General features: G+C 36.0%; 1 protein-coding gene across 2 annotated transcripts in view; it reads left to right on the top strand.

Moving 5' to 3' along the window:
- The window catches only part of ELAC2 (elaC ribonuclease Z 2), a 32,818-nt gene that overhangs the window by 1,351 nt on the left and 12,247 nt on the right, over positions 1–19,220 (top strand). The window contains exons 2-12 of one of the 2 annotated variants that reach the window (XM_034407785.3): positions 1,397–1,447; positions 2,670–2,740; positions 4,790–4,854; positions 5,842–5,899; positions 6,214–6,282; positions 14,648–14,773; positions 15,515–15,573; positions 16,504–16,562; positions 16,647–16,719; positions 17,358–17,470; positions 18,423–18,521. In XM_034407785.3, the coding sequence (XP_034263676.2) occupies positions 1,397–1,447; positions 2,670–2,740; positions 4,790–4,854; positions 5,842–5,899; positions 6,214–6,282; positions 14,648–14,773; positions 15,515–15,573; positions 16,504–16,562; positions 16,647–16,719; positions 17,358–17,470; positions 18,423–18,521 (843 nt within the window). Of the gene's footprint in view, positions 1–1,396; positions 1,468–2,669; positions 2,741–4,789; positions 4,855–5,841; positions 5,900–6,213; positions 6,283–14,647; positions 14,774–15,514; positions 15,574–16,503; positions 16,563–16,646; positions 16,720–17,357; positions 17,471–18,422; positions 18,522–19,220 lie in introns of both variants that reach the window. The other variant, XM_087883586.1, reaches the window with a different exon arrangement.

Below are 19,220 nucleotides of genomic sequence, written 5' to 3'. Positions count from 1 at the left end.
TTGTCTTCCTATTTTCCCCACAACAACAACCCTGTGAGGTGAGTTGGACTGAGAGGGAGTGACTGGCGCAAGGTCTCCCAGCTGGCTTTCATGGCTAATGGGGACTTGGACTCAAGGTCTCCTGCTTTATGTTGAAGGAAAAGCAGCTTGTCAGGAAAAAGATACCCTCAATTAGTAAAGAGCAATCATACTTTCCCTAGAAAGCCTCCCCAAAAATGAGTTAGTGTGTAGGACTGTACCTAGAGAAAAGACATTTCATTTTACTTAGCACTCTTTCTAAGCAATGGTAACATTCAAGACACTTAGTATATTTCTTACTGAAAGAGAATTAAAGCTGTTATAGAAGCTGTTGGATTTCCTTTTACTTGCTCTTATTATTTTGTTCATGATAGAGCCAGTTTGATATAATGTAATGTTCCTGAACTAGAAAGTAAGATATTGTGGATTCTGGTCCTCTCTTAGGCATAAAAGTTTGGATGATGTGGTTGGAGGATTAGACCTTAGCTACCCAAAGAAAGTTAGTACAGGTTGGCTGATTTTTTTCAAGGATAATCATAAGTGCTTACTCATCTTTCCTTTGAATGATGTGATGACTGGACTAGTTTGCTCCTGTTCTCACCATTTGTTCATTTGGAGAGGATGAAATGGCTGCTTCTATATCTCTGCTGCTTAAAGACAGAAGAAAATACCCTGAGAAGCCATACACTGATGTTTTCTCTCTAGGTAGTATTCCTTGCTTTGGTTCCTGAGCTGGTAAAAGAGGAGAATGGGTAGGAGCAGCTCCTAATTATCCTTCCTTGTTCATTCTCCTCTATCTGCTTCTAGAAGGCCAACTTTAACAAAAGTGCCAATGCTTACTTCTTTTTTCTCAAATATGTTTTGAAGAGAATTCAAGATAAGAGATAGCTATTTTACGTGTTATTTTTTTCTTTACCAAATGCACTTTCCCTCCCTAAATATAGAGCAACTTTAAGTATTTTTTCACCAATATGTATTTAGTGTCACTTCTAATTAAGTCTTTGTTCATTTGAGCTATAACCCCATGATTACTAGACAGAGTCCTAAAAAGGTGAATATTGCAGAGAAAAATCAAGCATAACTATACTACACTTCCCTTTAACATTTTTAATTGTTTATTTTGTTCAGAAACAGTAGAAGTTGGTATATGGTTGAGACTTCCCAACATTTTAACAACCCTAAGTACGTCCCTAATACACTACAGGGGGAAATTTATGCTAGTGCTAAAATGGCACAAAATAATTTTCTCTTCTATAAAACAAAGCAACCCCTTTCCATTTTTGTTAAACCTGTGCCAACTGTATTTTAATGGTTTCAGATGCTCTCATTGAGCTATTAGAGATAGGGTTTCATAATTCTAATTATTCTTCCATTTCAGATATCTTTTTAATTGTGGAGAAGGAATGCAACGCCTTATGCAAGAGCACAAGTAAGTGAACCAAAAATAAGGTAAATATATTGAGGTGTGTTAAATATCTTCAAATCATTTGTTGATATGAGCAGTACAGACAGTGGAGTGGGAAAGAGAACCAGGGGCAACAAAGTGGAGTGCTTCTAAGGTGTGGTGGTTAACTGGGATCAAAATAGGAGAGAAAATAGGAATGCCACCTTGAAATATTGGATGGTTGCAGGTACCACCTACAGCTTCTGTTATTAAATCCCAGTAATGCTGTTGTGAATTATAATCAGTGTTGTTTCAATGTGTGGAAGAATAAAAAAGTGCCCCAGTTGATGCTTTAATTCAGAAAGCATATAGGACTAATTTTAGTTGGCAGGGAGAAAAGAGGCATATAAAGTTCGTTCTTTATAATTATGCATCAGATGTTTTACCCTTTGTATTTGCAGTAATGAGTAGCCATTGATAGGCAGGGAACAAATTCATGCAGCATTTAAAAAACTGCTATATGCTTAATTTACAAATCAACTTTGAACCCACAGAGAGTTGAATTATGCCTTGGAGGACTTTTGCACAATTTTTAATTGTGCATTGGTGGTGCTCATAATCACTCATGCCTTGGTCTCCTCCCTGGTGGAATATTGTAATGCACTGTACATGGGTCTGCCCTGAAAAGTATCTGGAAGGTTGAACTGGTGCAAAATGAAGTGGCGTGGCCAGATTTATTGCCCCTAAAATGGCACACCTGCACTCAGTTCCACGAGTTTCATTAACTACTAGTTTGCTTCTAAATTCAATTCAATGTGCTTCCCCCCCACCCAAAGCTCTTCATGATATGGGTGCAATTTTTTCATAAACAATATGAAATGTTTATGAAATATGAAATTTATTTTACAGTATTTTGTAATTATGTTTTTTATGACTTTATTGTACACCACCCAGAGTCACGTTTCTGTGAGATGGGTGGCATATAAATGAAACAAATAACAAAAATAAAAATAAGTAAACCCTGTGTGGATTTTGAAATTTGTTCTTTGAGCTTTCATTTCCTAAAATAGTAAGACGGAGTTTTATGGTTACTTATTACTGAATTTGATTTGTTTTGTGTTTTAATGTGTCACCTAAAGCTGCTTGGACAATTGAAGAGACTTATAAATGGAATAAATTAATGAATGACTCAGTCAGTGATGATGGCAGAAGTAGGTAAAATATTATTTTAGTAAATTCCATTAAAAGTTTTGTCTTTGTATTGCAGGTTAAAGGTAGCTCATTTAGACAATATCTTCCTCACTAGAATGAATTGGGCAAATGTTGGTGGCTTGTCTGGTGAGTTTGGTAGATAAATACATTCTATATCCCAAATTGTGCTACCTCCTTTGCTTCTTGCTTTCCCTTTTCAGTTTATATATTTTAAAAAAAGCAGTTATCAGGAATGCAGTGAAAGAAGGGAGAGGATTACTAACACAGCAACTACCAGGAAAAGGGATTATACCAGGGATATTACAAAAGATGTTTGAGAAATTGGGAAAGAATATTCTAAAATCAATGACAATTGATTGATAGTACAAGGGTTTAGTGCACCCTGTAATTAACACAGCTGCCTGCAATTTCTGCTGGTTCGAATCTCTCCAAGGCTCAAGGTTGACTCAGCCTTCCATCCTTTCTAAGGTAGGTGAAATGAGGACCCAGTTTGTGGGGGCAATAAGCTGACTTTGTATAAAACATACAAAAGAATGAAGGCTATTGCTTAACGCATTGTAAGCCGCCCTGAGTCTCCGGAGAAGGGCGGCATATAAATCAAATTAAAAAAAAAAATAAAAAAAAATTGCATGAATTAATTTGTTAAGAAAAACTTGGCTAAAAGATTTGCAAATATGGAAGAGAAAATTGGAAGAATCTGCAGTACAAATAATTGGAGAAGTTAAAACATATTGCGGAAAAAATGGAATTCCCAGAAAATATGATGAAAACAGTAACCAGAGAAATGAATGGACCTGGATGTGGCATAGTTGGAAGAAGGGGGAAAGAAATTAATCAGAGATAGATTAATTTTGGAACAACCTGGGGAAGGCATTAAGTAAAGAGCTGCCAATGTTTTAACACAATCTATGGAATGGGAAAAAGAAGATGTAGATATAAAATATGTAAAGATGAAAAATGTTTCTCTGTCAGGAAGATGACAAAGAGATCAAGTTATACAACCGGACCTGGATTGAGGGGGCAATAAGCTGACTTTGTATAAAATATACAAAAGTATGAAGTATGAAGGCTATTGCTTAATGCATTGTAAGCCGCCCTGAGTCTCCGGAGAAGGGCGGCATATAAATAAAAAAACAAAACAAAACAAAAAAACCAAGTTTCAAACCAAGTTAATTTTATCCAAAGAAACACCAACCAGAAGATTCCTACAAGGAAAAAATACAAAATAGACTTGTTTGAACAGGGGTAACATAATAAGTACTTTTTGAGGAAAATGGTTAAAAATGAGGGATTTTTGCTTTTATTAATTAAAAAGGGGATATAGAACCTTCCATAAGGCCAGTAAAGTTAGAATCAATCTAAGCTCCAGGGGAACCATGTTTAAATATAATAGATATTGATATCTATGAACTATATGTTTAGTTTATCAATATAAACTACGGTAAAATATAGGTCAGTGATGGCTAACCTTTTTGCCGTCACGTGCCAAAAGCGGGGATAGCGCGGGGGAGGGGGTCACGCACGTGCATGCCCACACCCATAATTCAATGCGCCCACCCCGGTGCATGTGCGTGCGAGCCCCCCACGTTCCCCCCACTTTTGGCACATGATGGCCTGGTGGGCCCGGTAGGTCCATTTTTCACCCTCCCCAGGTTCCAAAGGCTTTCTTGGAACCTGGGGAGGGCAAAAACGGCCTTACCTCCGCTGGAGGCCCTCCGGAGGCTGGAAATGGCCTGTTTGCTGACTTCTGGTGATACCGGAAGGCCCATTTTTCGCTCTCCCCAGGCTCCAGAAGTTGGGAAACAGGCTGTTTCCTACCTCTGGAGGGCCTCCAGTGAGGTGGGGAAGGCTGTTTTCACCCTCCCCAGACTCCTTGCTCCCTCCTCCACCTGGGAGCAGCCACTTACCATCCTGTAGGCCTGGGTTTTGAAACTTCCTGCTGGCTTCTCCACTGGCCTTGATTGTGTGAACTCAGCAGGAAGTTGTCTCATCTAACAACCGTGGGATTCAGTTAATGATGGCAATTGGAACTGCAAGGATTGTTGTCACTAAGTGATACAGTCAACCATAATCTTTTTCTTTCTGTGTTGCTCAAGCAGTACTCTTTTTTTCAAGTTTTCTGCAATTTTATCTAAAGTGATTTGTAACATTCACACTCTTTATCCTTTCATCCAGGAATGATTCTTACCTTAAAAGAAACAAGAGTTCCCAAATGTATTCTTTCTGGACCACCCCAACTGGTGAGTTGTGTTGTGCTCTTTTTTTGCAGTGATTATCTACTCAGTTATCTTTTAAGAATAACAGCATAGAATTAGGTTTGTAATAGGGCAGTGCATGCATCAACTTTTTTTTCAGAATAAGTGGTATGATTTTACATGAGCTGACATGCATCTATTTAAATTGACTTTTTAAATTGATAAAATTCTTAGGATTTTTAAGACATTCACATTTTTTCCAGTTTCTACAAAATTCTAATGAAATACATTTAAGAATAGAAAGATACTTCTCTCGCATAAAGTCTGAAGTCTATCTTTGAAATCACTTGTTATAGCCATAGTTAATGTAACTGCTATCTGTTCTGGACTGAGATTTCTGTAATTGATATCCAGCTTCTGAACTGTTCATACATATAAGCTATACAAGACAGTACATTACAATTTAACCTGCAGAATAATCTTGGTATTCTTTATCTGGGAATTAGAATAGTTGCATTCTGTGCTATATAAATTGCTAGAGAAATGCAGATTTGGGGACATAATACTTATTCCTTACTTTCAAAAACATTACTTTCTTCCTTAAAAATACCACTTAAACTGTGATGAGTATTCCTTTTTTAAAGATACTTTTTATTACTTTCTAGGGCTGCTTGCATATTGCATATTTTAGGAGACAAAATAAGATCCATTGTTCTGACCTGATGTAGTGTAATAGTTAAGAATTGGGAATTCCTAGGTTTGAGTCTCAGCTGCAGTGAACTAAATAAATTGCTTTACAGTTAGACAACCTATTCTTCCTATCTGCACCCCACCTTTGTGTGCCATAATATATTTCAGGATTGTTGAAAGGATATTAATGAGATCAAGGTATGACATATTTTGAATGCTTAAAAGTGTAGTAAAATGTAAAGTGTTTTATTCTATTAGGTGAAGTGCATACTATGTGAGAGTAATCAATGTTCCTAATTTTCTAGGAAATAATAGTTGTCATTCTTATTGTGTATATTTCAGCAAAAATATTTAGAAGCAATCAGAGTATTTGCTGGTTCAATGAAAGGAATGGAGATAGGTAAGTGCTATCTTTCAAATTGTATTTTAAAATCACAGTTGCTGGTGGTATGCTGTTTTGCATGTTGGCTGATCAAGAAAAGAATTGCTCTACATCTTTGCTTGTTTTTCTTGATTTCATGCTGTGCTGCCAGCTTTTAAGGTTACTGGCTACATCTTTTCTTTAAAATGCATCTACCAAAGCCATCTTAAAGCTTGAAACGTAAGAATTTTAAACTGTGTTTGATGTAATTTTGTTTAGGTCTCTTGTACAGTTTTATCTAAAGCAGTAGCTCAAATAACTTAACATTTATTTTCCATCTATATTGTTACTAGTTGTGCAGTCTTTTTTGGCGCCAGAATATGAGGATGAAACAATGATAGTACAACAGGTCCCTCTGGTAGGTAAGTAAGGTATCCTAATTTTAAATCGGGAGTGGGTAGAACACAGTAAATTCTATGCTATAGAGATCTAAGCATCATACCAATTCTATCACTTCTGATTCTGCAATATTGGGAGGTAGCAATAGAGGAACCCATAGTTGTAGAAAATTTTGCTATACTGTAACTTTATTCCATTGTTTCATAACTTCCTTTTTGTGGTGGTTGGTGGCTATACACTAGAGTATACACTAAAATCAATATTGATTGATTGAACTTATGCAGCTGCTTATCTCACTTGCGTGTGACTCTGGACAGCGTGCACAATTAAATCATACCACTTAACCATTAACTAAAATGATTTTAATCATTTAAATGACTTAACACTACAGTTTAAAAAAAGCCACAATAACAAAAAGAGGATAGTGCAGTCTAAACTTATACACAGTGCAGCCATTTAAGAGGCTGCATACCTCCATGGGATCCACAAGCTTGATGCCGCATCCAAGTTTTAAATGCATTTCAGAAGGCCAACAGGGACGGAGCAAATCTCATCTCAAGGGAATGTTATATCCATAGGGAACATCTATGGATATGGGATGGGATGCTAGTAAAGCATACATGAGAGGAGTTTTGATAAATATGAATAATGCATATAGGCGTAGACAGGTGGAAAAAAGGAGGGAATTAGAAGAAGAGATCAAGAAAAAAGAAAGGGTGTTAATTGATAACCCAGGGGATAAGAAAATCAAAGAAGAGATCAGTCTATTACATGGGCAATTTAATATGATGCTTTCAGACCAAGTGGCAACCAATCTACAATATGCTAAACATAATACTTTTTGTAATGCAAATAAACCAGGTAGATGGTTGGCATACATGCTGAGGAAAAAAAAATCTCGTACCATAGAGAAAATAGAGTACAAAGGTAAAGACACCTCTTTACCAAAATATCACCAAAATATGATTAAAAAGGCATTTTTAGAATTTTATGCAAGACTGTATACTGCAGATAAAATACAAGGTGCAGAGATAGAGACATATCTGGATAGACAGAATATTCCTATAGTTACAGAGGAACAAAGAGAACGGTTAAACCAATTAATAACAGAGGAGGAGATCCTCTCAGCAATTAAACAGTTAAAAACTGGTAAGGCTCCTGGCACGGATGGATTAACAGCTGTGTATTATAAATATTTACAATTGGAGATGGTTGTACCTCTAAAAAATTATTTAATAGAATTCAGTTGGGTGAAAGGGTACCACCTTCATGGAAAACAGCTTTTATTTCGTTAATTCCAAAAGAAGATCAAGATTTGACACATCCCAAAAACTATAGACCCATATCATTATTGAATACAGATTATAAAATATTTGCTAAGATATTGGCAAATAGGTTAATGCTAGTAATGCAAAAAATGATTCATGCTGACCAAACTGGTTTTATACAAGGTAGACAAATGAAAAATAATGTAAGACAAATTGTTTTTTTTTTTTTATTGAAAAAGTTTTCAAATACAAATTTTTCCGCCCTTTTTTTTCCCCCCCTCCGCCTCCCCCTCCCTAACCCCCCCTCCCCACCCATCCCCCCCTGTGACTTCTTCGTAACAAAAAAAACCCTAATTCATAACAGATTACTTACTCCCTCCTCAAAATACTGACCTTTACTTACTAAAAATATTATAAATATTATAACATCCCCCTTTATCCATACTTTTCAGAAAAGAAGAAGAAAAAAAAAACATTATACTATAACTATTATAAAATAACTTCTAATTTAACATAATAATGTTTTATATCTATATATTATTACAACAATTCAAAACCACCTTCCACTTTAAAACTATACGATAAGTCCTACTTTAATATTTAATCTTCTATATATATTACTATAACATTTCAAAGCGGCCTCCCCATAAAATCTAATTTAACATTTATTCCACTCTATCCATTTCCTCCACTCCCCTAAATGTATCACTTAAAAATCCCTTTTCTTAAACTAATCAGTCTGTAGCTAACTTATTCACCCACTGTCCTGCAAATTTACCATACACAACAATTCTTAATATCTTTAATTCACTGCCCACACTACTTAAAAATATATATATATATATATATATTCCATTATATCTAAATAAAAAAAAAAAAGAAAAGACAACTTTAATTTTATAGTCCATATAATATCTTCTTTGAGGTCTTTCCACTGGATTGTTAAAACCAACATCCATAATAGGGTAACATAGCTTGCTGATGCAACAGTTTATTCAAGATCTTCAATCATATCTGCCCCCATCAGTAGTAAATATCTTCTTATATGTATAAAAGTAAAAATAACCACCCGAGTGACATTATGATTATATTCCATATAATAATAATTGTGGGTTTCATCAGGATTATTGATTTCCATCATCGTGGTGGGTAACAACCGGATCTTCTGCATGCCCCAGCATGATTCTCTTGCCTTATGATTCAAGATAATTATAATATATTTATCAACACAAAAAGAAATTTCAAAGTAGATAATTCAAATCCATCAGTTTGAGGCTCTCTCCACGTCCCAAAATTACGGCAATGCAGAGATCTGCCACTATCCTCAGGATAATATTGACCAATATGTCGCCTCCTCTATGTTTTCACATAATCATTCATATTTTAAAATCACTGGCTTCACTGTTGCTTGGGTTAAAAATTTCTATTTTTGTACAACCTATTTCTTTTTTTGTTTTCTTTTTGTGGGTTTGACTTCCATCCTGGTTTCCTTTCTACAGATTGTGTGTCAACTGGTCGGTTTTCATTCTGCTTTGTAGATTGGTCTTGTTGATTTTGTTTTTGTGTCTCATGTTTCTTTTTTGTCCCTTGTATATCCTCTAATTGGTTTCCATGCTTGTCCTTGCCTTGATAAGTCATCACATTAAAATCAGATGGCACTTCTCTCAAATTTGTAGATAATCCAGCTGGGGTATCCGATAAATCCAAAGGCAATTTATCTGGTACAGTCTCTGTAATTCGATATTTTCCCTTTATTTCCAGCTCCTTCTGCTTATCCTGTATTATACCTGAAGATGTTAAATTCATGTTCAACCTATTTTGATAAAATTCTTCCGCTCTTTCAATAGTATTTAACTGATATCTTTCTCCTTGATGTCTCAGTATAATACCAACTGGGGCGTTCCACCTATATGGGATATTTCTCTTTTTTAACTCAGACACCAGAAAACCAAATTTCTTCCTTTCTATTAATATCTTAGGTGGGAGTTCCTTGTAGATCCATATCTTTCTTCCATACAATTGCAAATTAGAATTGAAGGAATTTTGCACAATATTATTCCTAATTTCCTTGTCCGTAAAATAAATCACCACATCTCTAGGCAGTTGCCTTTGCTTAGCAATCCAGGAATTTATTCTGAAAACTCTATCAATCCTACTAAACACTTCATCAGGTTGAACCTTTAGAATCCCAGCTAGAAATTCAGAAGATATTTTCCTTAAATCATCTCTATTATTTTCCTGCAAACCTCGCAGTCTTATCGCATATTCTGTAAAATTATATTGTACCATTAGAACCCCTTGTTCAATCCTCTGTTGCAGATTTTCTACATTACCAGACTTTTGGTCAGCATCCATTTTAGGTTTTTCTTCTGAGCTATTATCCTGAGTGTTTATCAAATCATTTTCAATTTTTTGAATTCTATTGTCCAATTTATCTTGAATTTCATCCATTTTAGACTCTAGTAAATTAGTATTTGTATCCAACTGTATCATAAATTCTGAAAATCCATTAACCACTTTTAAAATTTTTCGCTCCAAAAAATCAAACTTAGATTTTACCAATTCTTTAATTTCCTGCTTAAATTTTTCAAGATGCTGATTCACAATCTCATCCCTTCTTTCAATCTCCTCTAAGAGAAATTCTATTATATTAAAATCAGGTTTCTGAGACTGAAGAGTTAAAACTTGTTCCTTTAAATTGTTGGTGGGGGAATCCCCCCCCCTACTTGTTTATCTGACTTTGTAAATCTCAGTGCCATGTTTCCGCCCAGGCAGGCTTTGTTAAAAAGAAAAGAAAAAAAAAAACAAGAGAAAAAACTTCTTTCCAATCAACAACAATATCAAGTCTTCAGGAAAAAAAAGAAAAGAAAAACACAGGAGCGAAGTTTTGTCTACAAATGTAACCAGTGGTATTTATTCCGCTACATTGTAATAATAGAAAACGGAAGGACTTTTCCTTTCTGCCTCTTCTCCAGCTGCTGCAAGCGCCATTTTAAAAGGCTTTTTTCCCCCCCTTTCCTTTCGTCTTTTCTCTTAAGTAATTTTTTTAAAAGATAAGTAAAATACTTGCGGTTCAGTATTACAGATCCAGCTCACATTTTCTTTGAGTAATCTGTTAGATTCACAGGCTTGCTCTTGACGCCTGGCTCTGCATTAGCAGAGGTCTCCCAAAGCCCGGAGCAACGGCTGGGGATATGGGGCATCTCATCCGCTCCGTCCCAAAAGAAAAAGAAAAACTTTTGGGACTCTGCAGAGAGTTCTACCCACCCCTGCCGGCTCTATCTCCGTTTCCTCATGGAAACGGAGTTTTTTCGAGCCGCCGTTCCGTTGTGAAGGCGGCTCTGACAGGCAGTGGAAGCTGACGATCCCAAAGGAACGTCTGGCGGCGGCCAGCAGCAAACAGGAAGTCGTAAGACAAATTGTTGACATATTGGAATATTTGGAAAGGAATAACCAAATCCCTGCGGTGCTTATATTTTTGGATGCGGAAAAAGCTTTTGATCGATTAGATTGGCAATTTTTATTGAGAGTGGTTAATAGGATGCAATTTGGGAATTGCTTTATGCAGTCCATAAAAGCAATATATCAGGAACAGACAGCTCAGATAATTATTAATGGCAGTTTGACAGAAACTTTTAAAAATTGAAAAAGGTACGAGGCAGGGATGTCCCTTATTGCCATTATTATTTATATTAACTTTGGAATTGTTGTTAAACAAAATACGTAATATAGATGAGATAAAGGGAATCAGAGTTAGAGACTATGAATACAAGGTACGGGCATTCGCAGATGATTTGGTTATGACCTTAACTCATCCAGTGGAATCAGCAAAGATTTTGATGGATATAATAAAACAGTATGGTCAAGTATCTGGGTTTAAGATAAACATTGGAAAAACAAAGATGATAGTTAAAAATATGACAACAAATCAAAAAGAGGAGTTACAAAGGTAACGGGATGTGAAATAGTTAAAAAAGTTAAATACCTAGGAGTTTATATTGCATCTTCTAATGGTAAATTGTATAAGCATAATTATGAACTGATATGGCATAAAATACAAGCTGAAATGGATAAATGGAAAAAATTACAACTGTCCTTGTTGGGTAGAATAGCAGTTATAAAAATGAATGTTTTACCTAGATTTTTATTCCTCTTTCAAATGATACCAATACTAAAAAAGGATGCCAACCTGGAAGAATGGCAGAAAGGTATTAATAAGTTCGTATGGCAAGGTAAGAAACCAAGGATAAAACTGAAAATAATGCAGGATATACGAGAAAGAGGAGGATTGAAAATGCCAAATTTAAAATTGTACTATGAAACAGCTGTTTTATCAACAATTAGTGATTGGATTAATCTAACAAATGGAAGGATATTGAATATTGAAGGGCATGACCTGGTCTATGGTTGGCATACTTATTTAGTGTGAAAAAAGGGTGGATAGAGCATTTAAGAGTCATATATTGAGAAATGCTTTATTGCGTGTCTGGAAGAAATATCAATACAAGTTAAATGAAAAGATACCTATATGGACAGCACCCAGGCACGCAATAGAGAATACGAGTATAGAAGGTAGACAGGACGTAATTATATATAAAGATATTCTCATTATGGAGGGAGATATATTAAAATTAAAACTTGTGAATGTGTTGAAAGAGGAGAAAATAATTCAAACTTGGTTTCAATATGTACAATTACAAGCCAGATGGAGAAAAGACCAGAAAACTGGTGTTATACAAAGTGTTGAAAATTTAATTAAACAAATTAGAGACCAAAGCCCAATGCACATAAAAAGATTGTATAATATATTGATAGAGATGGACTCGGAAACAGAGTTAGTTAAGGACTGTATGATAAAATGGGCGCAGAATTTTGAACAGCCAATAATGATGGAAACTTGGGAAAAAATATGGGTGACAAATGTGAAATTTACTAAAGCACAAAATTTAAGGGAGAACTTTTATAAAATGTTTTATAGATGGCATCTAGACCCAAAAAAGTTATCTTGTATGTATCCGAATATACAACCAAAATGTTGGAGATGTAATTGTGAGGATGCCACTTATTTTCACATTTGGTGGACATGTAAAAAGGTTAAAGCGTTTTGGATAAAAATTTGGTGGATTTTACAAAATATTCTTAAAAAGAGGTTGAAATTTACACCACAGCTGTTTCTGCTGGGTATAGTTACGGATTGTACAGTTATAGAGACTAAATTGATTTTGAATTTAATAACTGCAGCAAGACTGTTGGTGGCACAATATTGGAAGAAGCAAGATTTACCTACAATCCAAGAGTGGACAATGAAAGTTACAAACCTAGCGGAAATGGCAAAAATTTCAGCGTACTTGAAGGATCATTCAAATGAAAGATATTTAAGAGACTGGAGAAGATGGATAGATTATATTCAAAACAAATACCGGAATAAGAAATTGCTGATAGGTTATGAATGACTATATAGATATTTGGTGTGTCCTTAAGTAATCAAGTTAGGCGGGTAATTAGGGAATTGAAGGAACAAGAGATGTGGAATGTTATAATTATTTAGACTAGGATTGATCATGATTGTTGAAGGTTATACCCTGTAATTTGTTCTGGGAAGAGGAGGCGGGGAGGGGGGAGGCTGGGGTAGGGAAGGGGGGGGGGGAAATATGTAAACTTTTTGTAAAACTTTTCAATAAAAAAAATAAATAACAAAAAGAGGATAGTGCAGTCTAAACTTATACACAGTGCAGCCATTTAAGAGGCTGCATACCTCCATGGGATCCACAAGTTTGATGCTGCATCCAAGTTTTAAATGCGTTTCAGAAGGCCAGCAGGGACGGAGCAAATCTCATCTCAAGGGAATGTTATTCCAGGGGGTGGGTGCCATGGCAGAAAAAAGCTGTCTTTCTGGGTCCTGCCAGATGAAGCTCCAATGGGACCTGCTTTAAAATTTCCCTTCTGCTTTAAAATAATAACCGGCACCTTGAATTGGACCCGGAAGCATCGTGGCAACCAGTGCTGCTTTCAAGCAGAGGAGTAAAATATACAGTTCTTGAAGCACACGTAACTATTCAAACCACAGCATTTTGTATCAGTTGAAGCTACTGGATGGTCTTCAAAAGTAGCCCCATGTAATATGTTAACAGTAATCCATTTGGAAGGTGTCTAGGGCAGGGATTCTCAAACTACAGCCCACGAGCTGGATACGGGCCGCCGAAGCCAAGAATCCATCCCACATGGGACCACGAGGCTGCCCCGCCCACATCACCCCGTCCACCCACCAGTCTGGACCCCCACCAGTCTGAGGGACCATGAATTGGCCCCCTGTTTAAAAAGTTTGAGGACCCCTGGTCTAGGGTATGAATGACTGAAGTTACAGTCCCTTGGTTTAGGAATGGGGGCAACTGGCACACAGCATGAAACTGTGCTAAGGCCCTCCTGGCCACAACAGCTACCTGCTTTTGGAGCAGAAGTTGTGAATCCAAAATAACTCCCATATTGTGCACCAGGTCTGTTTGGATTCAACTACATCCAGCACCAAAGATGGTAACTCTCTGGATTCAGAAGGTCCCAGTATCTGAAGCCACTTAGTCTTGCCAGGGTTCAGTTGAATATCAGGATAAATACTTCATTAACCAAATTCAAAGTTTACAGATGGCATATTAGCTTTTCTTGAGTCCAGTACTATGGGTCAAATGGAGCTGCTGCCTAACACTGTGATCACTTCCAGTTTTTTTATAATCACATATCATTGGGTGTTGGGTGAGATGAATGAAAACCCTGATATTTTCAAATTATTGGTACGTGAATGACAATAATGAAGTTTGTTTAATATTCTCCAGTAGCTACTAACATGCCCACTGAGAATTCTGTGTAAAACTGTTCTTAACAGACTATGAAAATTGAGGTTTTCTTATTTTCTTGTTTCATTTATAATACAAAGCCATAAAAAATGATTTGTATGTTTTTGGCTCATTTTTGGACAATCCTGTGTCAATAGAGGCAATCGTGGCCAAATCCGTGAAATGCAGTTCTGTATTATATATGTTCTGTAGTCAGTGTCTGCAAAACAAAGAGATGTACATATTCTAACATTCTTGTCCCTTTTCTCTTTCCACCATTTATCTGAAACAAGCAAAAGCCGACTGTGAGCAAAGGATACACCCAGACTCTAAATTGCTAATAGATGAGGATGATCAAAAACATATTTCAAGGCCAGGATCGCCCTCTGACATGAATAAACAGTCACCTGATAAAATAGGTGAGGAAGCCTCACTCTTTGTTAATGAAATGGGACCCACCAGGAAGTTTTCATGGTCAGGGAGGGGGAATTTTCCAGATATACAGTTATAATTTAAATTGCTGCATGAAGTTTAAAACCTAGTCCATCTATATTTCACAAAAGAAACTACCATAGAAACTGGATAAATTTAGGAATGTATGCACTAACAATGTCTTAATATTTTTAAAATATTAAGTTTTTATCAATGTTTTGTCGTATTAACTTAATATACGTAATTTATCTTGATGTTTTTGGGTCTATAATGCTCAAGCTGGTTTACATAAAATACTTAAATACTATTGAGGGTGTCTCTATTATTCTGGCATATGGTATTGTTCTGGGGTGACAATATTTTCCCCCTCCCTTGCAGTATTACATCCCCCCCCACAACTTTTTTTAAAAAAAGGATAGAAATTCAGGAACCTTAGATTTTCTCAGGGGTAAAATAAAATTATTAAGTCTGTGTGTGTGTGTGTGTGTGTGTGTGTGTGTGTATAGATAGATAGATAGATAGATAGATAGATAGATAGATAGATAGATAGATAGATAGATAGATAGATAGATAGATAGATAGATAGTTGCCATGTCTGCTCAAATGTGTAAGATATGGCTCTAGCGTGGTGTTGTGTTATCTTGTTGCTTTTGGTAAAAAGCAGACATTTTAAATGTTATGTATATATTGACACAGGATTTATTTGTCTGTTGTGGGTTTTTTTTAAGGCAGCAGGAGACAAATATTTGAAAGGGACCCATCTCTTGTTGTTGCATATGTTTGTAAGGTAAGAACATTTCTCCACATTGAGGATATTTCAATTACTGTTGGGGATTCTATCATGGTATAAAGATTCAGTGTCATGCTGTAATAATTCTGAGCTAGGGGAACACTTGATATGAAATAGATATGATCCAGATGCTTTGCTTATTAAAAAAGCTGGGTGAAAGAAATGCTAAGATTCCAATCCTCCTAAGTATCCATTTTTAGGATTTCACTACATCTGGGTTGCATGTGCTTGGATGTTTCTCATATAAATTGTGGAAATAAATTGTCAGAGAGCTGTTAGAAATGGTAGGAGTTAAAAGTGCATATTGCATGTCATAGATTTATAGACTTCTCCCCAACATTTGTATTTATAATTGCAGCTTTTGATGATCTTAGACCTGTCTTCCTCATGAGATGATTTATTAGTTTTATGTGTGCATTGCTTACACTTGATCTTAGCCAAAAGGCTGAGAAACAGTGCTTAGAGTGGCATGGTCGCCTAGAGGTGAAGATGCTTGCCTTCCACTTGGAAGGTTGAGAGTTCGATCCTAGGCAATGGCAGATGTTTCTCTATCAGGGCACAAAGAGAAAATACCTGCTGCAAACTCCATGTAGGTGTCAGGAAGGGCATCTGGCCAGTAAACACTCAGCTCCACTCAGTCACAATCCCCCCCCCACTCCATCTTTAAACAAAGGGATAAAGTTGTAAAAAGAAAAAAAAAGGTGTGCATTGCTTAGTTCACCAACTGTAGTCTGCATTCCTAATAAGGTTTTTCATTCCTTTTTGTTTGGCAGCAAGCCAAATATGTCTTTCTGTCTTTTAGTATTTCTAATGTTAGTGTTGGGTTGTAAATAAATGAATTTTATGATATAATGTCAACTTTACCATTTGAGATGACTGAACACACTGTTCGGAATACATGGTGAAATAATCAATATTTGTCTATAGGTCCATCCAAAGAAAGGAACCTTCTTAGTTTTAAAAGCAAAGGAACTTGGCTTGCCTATGTAAGTATGGAATTCTGGTGAATGTTTATATGTCGAATGTCATCAATCTTCATAGACTGGCTAACTTTTTTTGTTTTGTTTTAGTGGCAATGCAGCAATTGCGCCCATAATAACAGCTGTGAAAAATGGAGAGAATATCGTATTTGAAGGAAAAGAGGTAGAACTTTTTGAAGGGTCCTTTTATTTAGGACCTTTTGTGTGTGAAATTAGCTGGGCATCCCTGTTTTATGAATGAGGACCTAGTTGTGGGGGCAATAAGCTGACTTTGTATAATATACAAAAGAATGAAGGCTATTGCTGAGCACATTGTAAGCCGCCCTGAGTCTTCAGAGAAGGGCGGCATATAAATCAAATTAAAAAAAAAAATGTAACCATGGCTTGTTTTTTTTTAGTTTATTGTTTAGGGTAGAAAGATTACAACCTAACATTCTTGTTTGGCCTTTGCTTCAATCAGTGGGAATATTTAAATGAGTTGAGTCCACAAAACTATTGATTTGTGTAATGTGAAAAAGCACATGAAGTTCCTCACTTATTCAAAGGGAAACTTTTAAGTTGGACCTGTTCATCATTATGGGTTGAGGTGAACAGCTTTCTGAGCTCAAACATTCATATAACTTGATGGAACAGTTTGACAAACAACAACAAAACCCTTCATGCCCTGTGATCCCTGCTTCTTGGTCATTATAGGAAATGTTTTCCAGTAATGTTCCCCTCCCTGTTGATATGTGGACTGTGAGAGACTTTAATAAAATATGTGTATTGGTGGTGTGCATTGACCTGTGTATCTTATTACAGATCTTGGCTGAAGAACTTTGTACGCCTCCAGAGCCAAGTATAGTGTTCATTGTATTGGAGTGCCCTCATGAAGGATTTATAGATTCAGTCTGTGAAAACAGTATACTGCTAAGGTATGATTAAACAAAAGCTCAGCTGTTTTCATATCTCGTATTAAGGAATCACTGGACAACAGCTTTCTTGCCATGTCTTTATTTGTCACCATGTCTTTTGGAAATATGAGTCTGTTTTTAGACTCGTCAATCCATGTCAACAACCCGTTTATACTAGGTCAATAAGATGTGGCAAAGTATTAGTAAATGAGAAAATTATATGTATTGCATATAGGATTGACTCCTTCAGTGGGTGTACAAATACAGATAGTCCTCAACTTATAACCATTCATTTAGTGATCATTAGAAGTTACAATGGCAGTGAAAAAAGTAACTTATGGCCATTTTTCGCACTTAAGACTGGTCCAGCATCCCCATGGTCACCCAATGAAAATTCGAATGCTTGGCAACTGGTTCAAATGGGGAAGCCAAATTCACTTAACCACCAGATTACTAATTTAACAACTGTAGTGATTCACTTAACAACTGGCAAGAAAGTTCATAAAATGGGACAAAACTCACTTAAGAACTGTCTCAGCAACAGAAATTTGAGGTTCAAATTTCTCTCATAGGTTGAAGAATACCGATAGTTTGAAACTCAGTAAAGTATTTAAAAATAGTGCAGACATGCTTATGGTACAAATATGAGCTTGTATTTTTGCAGCCACAAAACTATCTACGTTTGATAGTTTTATTTATAGTATTCAGTAATTTAAGGCCAGAACTGAATTTTTGACCTCTAGGTCCAGTGTTGAACTCTCCTTTATCAAAGTTAGACTGGCATTTTGAGATATAAGGCTGCATTCTTTTGCTAAATTCTGGTCACCTGTGGAATCTATATGCCCAGGCCTTAGTGCTTGGATCCTGTAGATACTGGGATACTAACTATCCTGACATGTGATTACAGTATATTTTAGAAGCATAATCTGCCATCTTGAGAATTTCTGCTTTTATATCTAACCTTTTGTTGCAGGTATCAGCAAGAGAATCCAGAAAATTCTGTGGCTTTAATTGTTCACATTACTCCAGATTCTGTTCTGAAGGATAGTCGGTATAAGCAATGGTTAGAAAGGTTTGTGTCTAGCGTTAATTGATTTTCTTTGCTTTACTTTGACATAATGCTGGTATTTAACTCATCCTCACCAATTGTTTCCATTAGAATGATAATTAGCATTGTTTAATATTTGGCACTTACACAATTTTTGAAGTGCTATCCACATGTTTGCAATAATACTTAACCTATAATGTAGAACAATATTACAAATATAAACAGAAAAAGTTAAGTCTGTATCTAAAAGAAGAGAATCTCAGACTGTAACATAGGGAGCTTCTGACTTATTCATTGTCACGACAATATATCAGCATTTAGGTTTATTTGTTTTAATGTATTTCACAGGCAAATCTGTGATTGGAAATCCAGTGACATAAGCATGATAAAAGCTTCTGGGTGTTTCTCAGATGAGAACATTTTATGCTTTTTCTCAATTGCTCTTTTTTACTGATACTGTTCTACCACTGTGGTGAATACTTGTGGTAGAACATCTTGTGTCTATTTTTAAAACCTTCCTTATATGGGAGGTTGACATACAAATGAGGAAGTCCGGTCTTCGTGTTATGAGTGATAGGCATATTGCATTTGTATACATAGGTCTAGGTGAAAAATACAGGTGAGAGATCCAGCAGGGGAGTGCAGGCAATATAACTGTTTGACCATAAGTGGGGTGATAGACAGATTGCCCTCATAATATACCTGACCTCTTATTGTACTAAA

Source organism: Pantherophis guttatus, chromosome 2 (genome assembly GCF_059756535.1).
Source record: "Pantherophis guttatus breed Tessera chromosome 2, ASM5975653v1, whole genome shotgun sequence".
NCBI lineage: Eukaryota > Metazoa > Chordata > Lepidosauria > Squamata > Colubridae > Pantherophis > Pantherophis guttatus.
This window is presented reverse-complemented; position numbering and strand designations above follow the sequence as displayed.